General features: G+C 42.5%; 1 protein-coding gene across 2 annotated transcripts in view; it reads left to right on the top strand.

Annotated features, from left to right (window-relative positions):
- The first annotated feature begins 1497 nt into the window (after nucleotides 1-1497).
- garem1 (GRB2 associated regulator of MAPK1 subtype 1) overlaps nucleotides 1498-13413 on the top strand; it is an 85845-nt gene continuing 73929 nt past the window's right edge. For both annotated transcript variants that reach the window (XM_004915201.4, XM_002934118.5), the window contains exon 1: nucleotides 1498-1969. In XM_004915201.4, coding sequence (XP_004915258.1) covers nucleotides 1858-1969 — 112 coding nt within the window. In that variant the 5' untranslated portion in view covers nucleotides 1498-1857. The remainder of the gene's footprint in view (nucleotides 1970-13413) is intronic.

The raw sequence follows: 13413 nt of genomic DNA, 5'->3' as shown, positions 1-13413 counted from the left end.
ACATTAGTAGTCCAAGAATAAGATTGATTATGTAAAATGTGGCTTTTTCCAGATTAGGAGTCTTCCATAATTCTGTAGGGCTAATATAAACATTACAATAACATGATTTCACTTTAGCTCACATCAAGCTTAGGCAGTGGCACATTATGACACTAATCAGTCAGAACTAATGGGATTCTGGATAACAGATCTTATCCCTGTGCTTGATCAGCCCAGCCCATGATTCTGCCTGTCGAGAGGGAACATTGGCTACTTCTAACTTGCTTCAAAAGTTGCCCTGCAACCTCCGCTCGCAAAACAACCAGCAGCACCTCATTCTTCTTTAACTCGTGCCACCAGCTCCCCTGCTCTTCACTCACTGGTGTGTAGGCATGTGTCTAAGGACCTAGCACCTACCAACTGTTGAGCTCTAGGCATGTACCTCTTCTACCTACCCCTAGTTCTGCCCCTGTTCTACAAATGTACCAGAATCCTCACAGGGTGCTCACACGCTATTCCTGAGCCCAACCATATGGATTCCCTACAGTCTGGGAGACATTGCCTTGGGAAGCAACCCCATGTGACAATCTCCTTGGTGGAGCACAACCTGCTTTTCTAGCTAATTGTGTTGAACACTTCTACCGTCTCCCTGTTCTCTGTCTATTTAATCACTATTTTAGCTTTATAGCAAATAGTATTTCTGAGGCCTTCTACTTATGGCACTCCAGCAGCAACTACTCATGATGTGCTGCCCCCCCCCCCATATAGAGAACAGAAACTACAGTCACTACCTTGGGGACCCATGGGAACACATCCCACCACCAGGTTATAAAGGGGGAAACTGTTGTACTGTGTGGACAGATCAACTGGGGGTGTCCATTGCAGAGGTACTCTGAGCCAAGTATTGCCTTGGCACCAATACTACTGTGCACTTGGCTTTGCTTTGGCAGAGACGGTTGACCCCTTGCACCCCACACATTTTTAGTTACTACTTCTCATTGCATTTTCTATTAACATAACCTGTAACCGCCGTCTGCGGCTTGGTGGATTTGGGGGTCATCTCTGAGGCTGATCTACTAATACCTGCATTAGGGCAATGCAGTAACTCATCAGAACCATTCAGTGTGGCTTATGTCAGTATGCAGCCATCGAAACAATGTTAATTGCAGGTTGGTTGCTATGGGTTACTGCACTTCTGCCCATTATTACTAATTAAGCCGAATAAAGTCCTTGTGGAATATAATAGTCCATGTATGACAGCAGAAACTACACATCATCCAATAAACAGGTATCCTTCATTAAATGCTGTTTAACATGAAGAAGTTTGTAGCCTTGTGAGCTAAGGTAATGCCAAGCCGAATTAAACATACGGGGGGCAGTTTGGTCTTTGCCCTATGCAATGGCATAATACTGGCACGATTGCGCTGACTCAGTTCTGCCAGACGGGGTCACTGTAGCGCTAGACATGGGCCTGTGTGGAGCCTCTCATTCCTGTGCCGGAGAGCAGGAAGGCTTTTCCCCTTCCAGGCCGGTTTAGTCCGAGGAGGCGGGGTTTGTCGGGGCTGCGCAGGCGTCTCCTACACCCTGTTGATTAGTCAGAGGACTAAGTGCTGCTATGGCGTTTCATACTGTCGGCAGAAAGGCAGTAACAGCAGCGAGGGAAACGCAAGGAGACGAGAAAGAGAGACAAGGGCCAAAGCGAGCAGCGTTTCTCAGCTTCCATCAGAACCTGTCCCGGTAGTGGCACTGGCTGACCCGCAACTGACCATGCGTCCTGGGGCGCACAGCCTGGAGCAGGGAACTAGCCACAGACTGGGCTAAAGTCCTTCCCAGCGCTACCCGGGGCACCCGTACAGTGCAGCAGCCCCTCTAGAAAGGATGGAACCCCCTGTCCCCCCTCTGAAGGATGTCAAGTGGAGCTCGGCCTCCTTCCCTCTGGACCTGCTTGTGAGCTCCTATCGGCTACCCCAGCTTGCCCGGGCAGACTGCGGTAAGTTACTGGGGTGCCCTGTTACAGGAAATGGGGGCAGAGGCACAGGCAGCATGAACAGAGGACAATGGCACAAGGAGTCTGGCTAGAGGGCAATGGAACAGGGGCAGAGAACAGGTTATTGGAATAGGGACAGAGGGCAGAAGGGCATTGAGTGAGGGTAGAGGTGCACTGGCACACATTATGGCCAGAGGGCTGTATAGCATATATGAAATGTCTTAATTGAATAGGTACAGGGAGTGGCATTGTGACAGCATGGGGGCATGGTCAGGGAGTGTTGGACCGGAGTGCATTGACCAGTTCTAGGTACTATGCTACTGGGTATCTTGAAGCCTGGCATTTATGTCTTTGGCACCAAGTGTAGAACTGATAACTCACTGGCTGTGCTCTCAGGCTGGAGCAGATGCTGATCGCTGGCAAACTGACCGTGCAGAGCCACAGGTGGAACTGGCATTAGCCACTCTTGTGCATGTAGACAATACAGGATCATTTGCTGGTACTGCATGGGAATGCCATCTAGTCCGTTGTCTTCGTCAGCCGAATGCCCTCTGCTGTTCTTTATGAATTGTACCAGCCTTTGCACTGTTTCTTGTCTCCATGCCAGTGTGAGTTTGTCCCTCTTGGACTTTCCATGCCAGTGTCCATGCTGATATATTGTAATGAATGCCAAGTATAATATGAATGAAGCTAAATAGAGCACGGCGTGATCTTGCAGTTGCCAGGGCTGCCCATGCACCTAACAAACAACTGTCAAACCACATTTGTCGGCACTCCATGCCAGCCAGGTCTGTGAGTTTTAGTTCAGCCACAGGTTGAGGGCTGCATATTACACAACTCTGCTTATGCCCTTTTTGGAACAAAGGCGGATGCTGGGTACTGTGAGCTGCCCTTTGTATAACTTGCCCCATAGGTGTTTTTGTCAAGGTGACTCATAAAAACTCAGTATCTCAGATCTTTTCTACACTGCTGTGTGTGTTATAAGCACAGAACTTCTAGCTTTGGCATGGTTTCACAAGGGGGAATAATTGGGGGCTCTTTATTAAAGGGGTACAGAATTACTTTTCATATAATTGTTTTATTCATTTGTAAACCAGTGTTGGACCATGTTCTGTTACCAAATATATCCACTTTTTATAAAAAATATATATTTGAAAACTGGCATGAGTTTTTTTTCCTTTACCTTGCTAAGCTTTCTTCTTGTCATATCTTTAAAGGGGTAGTTCCCCTTTAAAATAACTTTTCGTTGATATTATGCAACAATTTGCAATTGTTTTTTATGGTTTTTCAGTTATTTAGCTTTTTGTTCAGCAGCTCTCCATTTGGTATCTCTTTGCTAGGGTCTTAACCTAGCAACCAGGCAGTGGTTTAAACAAAAGATGAGAATATAAATAGTAGAGGGCCTACATAGAAAGAAGAAAGTATAACAGCAGTACTGCTATGTTAAAGGAAGGAAACATAGCTATCTGAATAAACTGTATGCAAAGTGTTTATTACTTTTTCAAGATTTAAGTTAGAATCTCCTTGTGAATATTTTATTGCTTTAGGCACAAATACATATTTTGATTGTAGTGCCCCTTTAAAAAGACCCTGAACTATTTGTTTGTTCGGGGGGCTCACAGTCCTTCCCACTACAGATAAAAAAGCTGATTTATATTTCAAATAGCGTGCATGCTCACCCAATTGAATAGTAGGTTTGGGTGCTTATGCCCCGAACCTTTCGCTTATAACTTTTTTCTCTCTTCGTTCTGGGGAGTATATGCTCATATGTAAATTCAAAATGCAGGATGTTCACTCACCGCTTCCTTTTGGGGGTCTGGGTGCCATGCCCCAGACCCGCAGCATGGGGAGATTCAACTTCAATAGCCAACACAAAACAGCATGCACTCGTCGGACTCCAGGACACCTAACATGTTTCGTGTGACTGCACACATATTCATAGGTACCCCTTTAAAAAGATACTGAAATCTTAAAAACAAACAAAAAAAATGGTGGTGTACCAGAACCTGATTTCCTGCCTGTGGAAATGCAGTTTTTGTGATTGTAGCTTCCTGAAATTTACTGTACACTTAACCAGTTTAGTTGCTCTGTAAAGTTAAAGGGGTAGTTTACCTTTAAATTAACTCTTAGGGGCACATTTACTAATCCACGAACGTCCGAAAAGCGTCTGAATGCGTTTTTTTCATAATGATCGGTATTTTGCAATTTTTTTGTAAATTGTGGCGACTTTTTCGTAGTGTTACGACTTGCACGAATTGTCGCAACGTTTTCGTAGCCTTCGCGCCGAGTATGAAAGTTTCGGATTCATTCAAGCTTCGGTATTGTGACTTTCCTTGGGCCAGGTTGGAGCTGCAGAGTGCCATTGAGCCCTATGGGAGACTTTCCTTGGGCCGGTTTGGAGCTGCAGAGTGCCATTGAGCCCTATGGGAGGCTTTCCTTGGGCCAGGTTGGAGCTGCAGAGTGCCATTGAGCCCTATGGGAGACTTTCCTTGGGCCGGGTTAGAGCTGCAGAGTGCCATTGAGCCCTATGGGAGACTTTCCTTGGGCCGGGTTGGAGCTGCAGAGTGCCATTGAGCCCTATGGGAGACTTTCCTTGGGCCGGGTTGGAGCTGCAGAGTGCCATTGAGCCCTATGGGAGACTTTCCTTGGGCCAGGTTGGAGCTGCAGAGTGCCATTGAGCCCTATGGGAGACTTTCCTTGGGCCAGGTTGGAGCTGCAGAGTGCCATTGAGCCCTATGGGAGACTTTCCTTGGGCCAGGTTGGAGCTGCAGAGTGCCATTGAGTCCTATGGGAGACTTTCCTTGGGCCGGGTTGGAGCTGCAGAGTGCCATTGAGCCCTATGGGAGACTTACCTTGGGCCAGGTTGGAGCTGCAGAGTGCCATTGAGCCCTATGGGAGACTTTCCTTGGGCCGGGTTGGAGCTGCAGAGTGCCATTGAGCCCTATGGGAGACTTACCTTGGGCCAGGTTGGAGCTGCAGAGTGCCATTGATTCCTATGGGAGGCTTCCAAAATCATGCAAAGTCTGAAAGTTTTGCCCGCCGTTTACGAGTGCTCAATACGAAAAAGTCACGACAATATACGAGCAAATCGTAACGGCTACGAAAAAGTTGCGACAATTCGCGCAAGTCGTAACGGCAACGATAAAGTCGCGACAATTTACGAAAAAATGGTAACGGCGACGAAAAAATACGAAAAAGTCGCAAAATGTTCGTTTCCAATCCGAATTTTTCCCATTCGGATTCGTGGATTAGTAAATCAGCCCCTATGTGTGATGAAACAGAAATATTTTGTGACTGTTTCAATTGGTCCTTATTTTCTGTTTTTTTTTTGTAGATTTTAATTTTTTTAGCAACTCTCCAGTTTGGGATTTTTAGCAGCCTAACTGGTTGCAAGGTCCAAGTTATCCTAGCAACTAGGCAGTGGTTTAATAAAAGACTGGAAGATGAGTAGAAGAGGGCCTGAATAAAAAGATAAGTAATAAAAAGTAACAATACAACTGTAACTTTGAGCAATGGTAATTGTAGCCTCACAGAGCTGCTATGGTCAATGACCCCTGTTTGAAAACTGAAAAGAGGCAGAAAGAAGGCAAATAATTTAAAACCAGTTGAAAAATGCTAAGAATATGAGATTTTGTAGCAAACTAAAAGCTAAATGAAAGGTAAGCAACCCATGTAAAATGAAGTACAAATTAGCACCCTCAGTGTATGCTTGTGTCTCATATGTAGGTGGTTAGGGAATGTTGAAAGCTCCTCACAAAGGACAAAATTCGAGGCAGTCATATTCAGCTTTGATTCAGTAAATTCCCGTTTAATAGTTTTTTCTGGTAGCAGCATTTTACCTCTTTTTTTGAAAATACATAAAATGCTTACAGAAAAGTACTGTACCTTACAAGGACTTTTAAACTGAATGAGTATAGCAGTAAACGTTATAATACACTCTGCCTATCATGAAAGCCCACAGCTTTGTAATAAGTACATGTGTCAGTGGGTTTTGGGGAACGTTTGAATAGCAACAGACCTGCACCCCAGTAAAACAAGCAGAGACTATCTTTATATTATATTACAACTCTATAGCCATGTTTGTCTTTTATAAAGAAAATATCCCTCATGTTTTATCATGAAATATCACTTAGGATGGGTGTCAGTAGAATTTCACAATTAGGCATTGAAAGAATATTTTGGGGTGGGATCCTTCTCTAAAATATATCTCGCTATTTGGAATGTAAGATAAACCTGGCTACACCTGCAGCATACAGCACTACTACTGATATTTATGCGGAGAGCAAATATACTGACTTTTACTTCTCTTTGGCTTATGAACAACTTTGATGTTTGCATATTGTTACCTCTGGGGTCCCCTACCCGAGTCATGGACCTTCCCCCTCCCCCCCAAGGGGGGTCCTGCACTTCTTTAGCTGGGCCCCCCTGCTATCAGTGGGTTGCAGACTTGGGAAGGGGTTGCATCATCTTCTTTCAACTACAAAGCTTTTTGGATGCTCATTTTTCACTTTAGTTTAAGTCCCGATAGAGCCAAACAGGGATTGGATGGGTGAAGTTGAACATCCCCTTCAGCCCTTCCAATCCTCGTGCAGCTTTACTGGGACTTAGAGGAAAGAAGATGAAGGCACCCAAGCTCCACCCTCACTTCTGAAGTCTACAGCTCACTGTCAGCAGGTGGGCCCTGACAATCAAGTAGGGGGCCCAGTCCAACACTGCATATTTGTAGGAAAACTCCCATGGAAATTCTCGCCTTTTATAGCTTCCTATTGTAAATATGGAAAGGTCAGTTTGCACCGGGATTTCTCCATTTCTCTTTTTTGTAAATGGCCCTGTGTATGCTGGTGAGTTACTGCATTGTAGCAGTCAGTCCACTTCTGGTCATTTATCAACACAGGGCAGTAATACGTGGCAACCAATCAGATTTCTGCATTCATTGTTTTACCTGCAGCTGACTGAAAAAAACAATCACTGATTGGTTGCTAGGGGATCCTACTCACGGGAAGATTTGTCCACTGTTGATAAATGAGCCCAAGTGTCTCACTAAATACTAACAGGCCCACCTCCCAGTGTTTATCAGTGAATATAGTTCCTTGAAGTCCATGAAAAGTGAGTTCAGTTTATAGTAAGTGCCTCATGCATCTGAAACTACAGCAGTATGAAGGGATGACAGCATGTATGATGCACTTAGATGCAGCAAGGGGGATGATTATTAAAGATAAGTATGATTGGTAAAGGTGTGTGATGGAAAAAGTCTTTATGTAGTATAACAATGGTCCCAAGTGGAACCTCACTCTCAGGTACAAGGAAGCAGTTTTAACAATACCTGTATAGAGTTACACAGCTGATATTTATGGTAAGTATTCCTGTAACCATGCCCCAGGCTCAAAACTGAATAAACTGCTGTTATGAGCGAAAACTATTAGTAGAGACCGAAAGTTTTTACTCTACCCACTGTCAACATTCTGTTTGCCTCTAAAAACTTTAAAGCTGTTTTTTAGTGATCGTAACTGTTCAAGTACAAATAACACTAAACTTCAAATAATATACAGGCATAGGACCCATTATCCAGAATCTTGGGACCAAGGGTATTCCGGATAAGGGGTCTGAACATAATTTGGATCTCCATACCTTAAGTCTACTAAAAAATCAATAATACATTAATTAAACCCAATAGAATTGTTTTCCATCCAATAAGGATTATTTATATCTTAGTTGGGATCAATTACAAGGTACTGTTTTATTTCTACAGAGAAAAAGGAAATCCGTTATAAAATTCTAAATTATTTGATTAAAATGGAGTCTATGGGAGATGGGCTATCTGTAATTCGGAGCTTTCTGGATAACGGGTTTCTGGATAAGAAATCCCATACCTGTACTGGTATATAGTATAATACAATATACTGGTACCAGAAGCTCTAGTATAGCTTGTATCAGTAATGAGCTATGAATCCATGGAGTACAAGTCCAAATTTCAGCACTGCAACAAAATCTGCCTCTGTGGTTCACTTTTAAGTTAACTTTTAATATGGGAAAGAATGGCCAATTCTAATCAACCTTTCAATTGGTCTTTTTTATTTTTGAATTATGTGCCACCCTCTTTCTGCTCCTTTAAAATGGGGATTACAAACACCCAGAAAACTATTGCTCTGTGAGGCTACAATGTTATAATTATTGTTACTTTTTTATTATTTCTCTTTCTGTTCAAGTCCTCTACTATAAATATATCAGTCCACTCGCACTCGCTGGTTGATAAAGTCATTTGAACACAGCAACCAGAAAACTGATGAAATTTCAAACTGGAGAGTTGCTGTACAAAAAGAGATAATAATTTAAAATATTAAAAAATTAAGACCAATTCAAATTAAATATTACCCTGTCATTCTAAAAGTTAGCTCAAAGCTTAACAACTGCTTTAAATTACAGGTTTAATTTAATTTTAGTACTTAGGTGGAGCTAAACAAGGGTTCAGTCACATTCATGGCTCTCCCCCATTTGATAAAAGCTTTTGTCATATAAATAGTCCTGCATTGACAAGAAATATTTTATTTGCTTATGCTGGACATGAGGGCTTGTTTGTTAAAGGTGCCAATTGCCATGCTGTTTTGCTCAGTGCATCTTGTTTCCTTCTGAATGTAAAAGTTGCTGAATAGTAACAGTCACCTCTTATCCAGAATAGAAGGAGCCTATGTAACAAGCAGTGTAAAATGATTTACGCTGGAAAAACTTGTTGGGAAAAAAATGGTGGATTTATAAAGCTCCATATAAATTATCTATCAATGTCCCTGCAATCATCCATTTAGGAAGAGTTAGCGACCATTATTCTTAAAGGAACAGTAACACCAAAAAATGAAAGAGCTTAGTAATAAAAATATAATGCACTGTTGCCCTGCACTGGTAAAACTGGTGTGTTTGCTACAGTAACACTACTATAATTTGTATAATAAGCTGCTGTGTAGCCCCGGGGGCAGCCATTCAGGCTGGAAAAAAGGAGAAAAGGCACAGGTTACATAGCAGATAACAGATAAGTTCTGTAGAATACAATGGTGTTTTACCTGTTATCTGCTACAGTGGCTTGCAAAAGTATTCGGCCCCCTTGAACTTTTCCACATTTTGTCACATTACAGCCACAAACATGAATCAATTTTATTGGAATTCCACGTGAAAGACCAATATAAAGTGGTGTACACGTGAGAAGTGGAACGAAAATCATACATGATTCCAAACATTTTTTACAAATAAATAAGTGCAAAGTGGGGTGTGCGTAATTATTCAGCCCCCTGAGTCAATACTTTGTAGAACCCCTTTTGCTGCAATTCCAGCTGCCAGGCTTTTAGGGTATGTCTCTACCAGCTTTGCACATCTAGAGACTGAAATCCTTGCCCATTCTTCTTTGCAAAACAGCTCCAGCTCAGTCAGATTAGATGGACAGCGTTTAGGAACAGCAGTTTTCAGATCTTGCCACAGATTCTCCATTGGATTTAGATCTGGACTGTGACTGGGCCATTCTAACACATGGATATGTTGTGTTTTAAACTATTCCATTGTTGCCCTGGCTTTATGTTTAGGGTCGTTGTCCTGCTGGAAGGTGAACCTCTGCCCCAGTCTCAAGTCTTTTGCAGACTCCAAGAGGTTTTCTTCCAAGATTGCCCTGTATATGGCTCCATCCATCTTCCCCTCAACTCTGACCAGCTTCCCTGTCCCTGCTGAAGAGAAGCACCCCCAGAGCATGATGCTGCCACCACCATATTTGACAGTGGGGATGGTGTGTTCAGAGTGATGTGCAGTGTTAGTTTTCTGCCACACATAGCGTTTTGCATTTTGGCCAAAAAGTTCCATTTTGGTCTCATCTGACCAGAGCACCTTCTTCCACATGTTTGCTGTGTCCCCCACATGGCTTGTGGCAAACTGCAAACGGGACTTCTTATGGTTTTCTGTTAACAATGGCTTTATTCTTTCCACTCTTCCATAAAGGCTAACTTTGTGCAGTGCACGACTAATAGTTGTCCTATGGACAGATTCCCCCACCTGAGCTGTAGATCTCTGCAGCTCGTCCACAGTCACCATGGGCCTCTTGGCTGCATTTCTGATTTCTGGTAGCTTTACAGTTGTGCCATACTCCTTCCATTTCTGAATGATCGGTGGAACAGTGCTCCGTGGGATGTTCAAGGCTTTGGAAATCTTTTTGTAGCCTAAGCCTGCTTTAAATTTCTCAATAACTTTATCCCTGACCTGTCTGGTGTGTTCTTTGGACTTCATGGTGTTGTTGCTCCCAATATTCTCTTAGACAACCCCTGAGGCCGTCACAGAGCAGCTGTATTTGTACTGACTGTCACGATCTCCCTGAGGAGACGCCGTGGAGTACCAGGAAGGTGGGAGCCTGAAGACTGGGTAACCCGGAGTGTAACCATAAGTCACAAAACTGGTGTCAGAGGCCATGATGATAATGAAGAACTTTAATACTAGTGACATAACAGTGCACACAATGGAATTACACACTGCATATATAACACGGCAGGCAGAGGCAGAATCCAAACAGGCAAAAGGTCAGGGCAAGCGGCAGTCAAGCGAAGTCAAGGACAGGCCAAGGTCAAAACCGGGAAATCAAGGTAGAACTAGGAAGGGCTCAGGAACAAGGCAGAAGGCAGGATCAGGACACGGAACTGGAGCTTGGAACCAGCGAGAACAAGAACAGACACAGGAACAGGAACAGGGAACACGAAGGCAGGGTCACGAGAGACAATTAATGACCAAGCAAGGGGCAATGGTCAGGGAAAGGCTTATAAAGGGTGAAGATTAGGAGATGGGAAACACATGAGGTTAATGAGGTGGGCGGAGGAAAGGGAGCAGACAGAAAGTAGGAGACAAGAGAAGAAACAGACAGAGCCCAAAATGCCTCCAGTGGCTAAAGAGGCAAATGCATGCCGTCAGGAACACCCCAAGTGGTGTTCGAATCCCGCTGATCCTGACACTGACATTATATTAAACACAGGCGCACTCTATTTAGTCATTAGCACTCATCAGGCAATGTCTATGGGCAACTGACTGCACTCAGACCAAAGGGGGCTGAATAATTACGCACACCCCACTTTGCAGTTATTTATTTGTAAAAAATGTTTGGAATCATGTATGATTTTCGTTCCACTTCTCACGTGTACACCACTTTGTATTGGTCTTTCACGTGGAATTCCAATAAAATTGATTCATGTTTGTGGCTGTAATGTGACAAAATGTGGAAAAGTTCAAGGGGGCCGAATACTTTTGCAAGCCACTGTATGTGCCTGTGCCTTTTCTCCTTTGAATGGCTGCCTCCATGGCTACATAGCAGCTTATTTATATAAATTATAGTAGACTTTCTACCAGTGCAGGGCAGCACTTTCATTTTTTGGTGTTACTGTTCCTTTAAGGTGTGCACTTTTTGTTTCTTTTATATGGCCAAGCGCTCTGTTTTACACCACCTCAGACCTTACACAAACCATTTCAGTCAATGGGACATTCAAGCAGCAGGTAAATTCCAGCAGAATTGCTGCATTTAAAAAAGACCACCGTGTTTTTACTTCACATATTACGCAGAGCAATGTGATCATGTAAAATCAGTACATAATAAATCCGAATATGTTGGATTTTATGTGGTGATGTATGGCATTCAGACATTGATTTGTGGTGGATTTGATCTGTGTTTTGCACATCTTAGAAAATAGGCTCTTTAATGTAATACAGGTTATGTTGAGTCCAGATGTAAATGCAAGTGGTTTATCAGTTTCAAAACACTGCTGTGGTTGCAGAACCAAATAATTGTAATATTTTTGATTACAGTCACTTACTATACTTGCCTCTACGTCTTTTAATTTTAGTGGTCACTCATTTTTGTTTCATTGATATTTTTTTCACAAACTCAAAGAGTAATGTACCGTTAGATTCTGCATACCTTCCACTAGATGGTGCATGAATGAAAACACCAGAAACATTTCTCCACTTAAAGGAACAGTAACACCAAAAAATGAAAACTTTTTAAAGTAAATTAAATATAATGTACTGTTGCCCTGCACTGGTAAAACTGGTGTGTTTGCTACAGTAACACTACTATAGTTTATTTAAATACCCTGCTGTGTAGCCATGGGGGCAGCCATTCAAGCTGGAGAAAAGGCACAGGTTACATAGCAGATAACAGATAAAACACTATTGTATTATACAGAGTTTATCTGTTATCTGCTATGTAACCTGTGCCTTTTCTCCTTTAAATGGCTGCCCCCATGGTACACAGCAGGGTGTTTATATAAACTATAGTAGGGTTTCTGTAGCAAACACACCAGTTGTACTAGTGCAGGACAGCAGTACATTATAATGGAATTTCTTTTATACACAATTTTTTGATGTTACTGTTCCTTTAATGGCATTGCGGTAAAGGCTCCACACGTCATTGAAGGCAACCTTGCCTAGAACTAAGATCTAACCCTCTAGCTTTTGTTTCTCTGAACTTACCGTAATTATTCTTGATTCTTTCAGTATGACCTTGAGAGCATCTCTCTTACTGCATTCTGTGAGCTTCCATTATTGTATATTTCAGGGCTTAGCTGATCATTTTTGTACAGCTAACTGAATCAGGGTTAAGTACATGTTGGAAAGGGAAATATTGATTGGGTAACATACAGGAAAATAGATATTACTAGTGACTACTGAGTTGACCTAAATTGATTTTTTCTTCAGTCATTGTAGCTTGGATTGTGTAAAATATAATGCCAGGAAATATAGCATTGATTCAAGCTTTCCTGTTCTTTGTATGTTCTGGAACTATTTATGGTATCAGTTTAAGCCCTTAAACTGTATGAGAAGAGGATCCTTATCCTCTGTTGCTCGTCCTAGTTTCCTGTACGGCGCAAGCTTTAAATGGCTGTATTTAAAGGGCCACTAACCCATCTTTTCTTTACTGTCCCATTATATTTGTCTATAGTTATGAAAGTAGGGAAACCATGAGAAACAGAAGAAGTTTGTCTACGGACCCCAGTTCAAATGTAACATATAGGGTTCCCTTCTGAATGCTGAACAGTGCAAATTGTATTTTGGGTTCTTAGCAGTAAAAGGGCAACATACAGTTTTTCTGACTATTCCCCCATTGGCTGCCCCATGTACAGTTATTTTACAGTTGCATTGCTTTAGACGCAGCTTGGATAAACTCCTTAGATAGCTTAGAACCCCTGCAGAGACTTTGAGGATAACATAGACGTACCTCTAGTAAGAAACACAAGTCCATGCAAGTAACCATATAACTGTATATACATGTAAGTTTTATGTTCTGTTTGGTGCTCCTGCTGCAAATAGATGGAATGTATAACACCAATAAGCCATAATCCAAATTGCACCCACATAAACAGCGATGTGCCGTAGTTTTGATGCTTTTTATTCAGATCTTAGCAGACATTTTGGTGGAAACCCCCCCTTCTTCAAGTGCT

This window comes from Xenopus tropicalis, chromosome 6 (genome assembly GCF_000004195.4).
Source record: "Xenopus tropicalis strain Nigerian chromosome 6, UCB_Xtro_10.0, whole genome shotgun sequence".
NCBI classification, from domain to species: domain Eukaryota; kingdom Metazoa; phylum Chordata; class Amphibia; order Anura; family Pipidae; genus Xenopus; species Xenopus tropicalis.
Note: the sequence above shows the minus strand (reverse complement) of the source record. Positions and strands in the feature narration are given on the sequence as shown.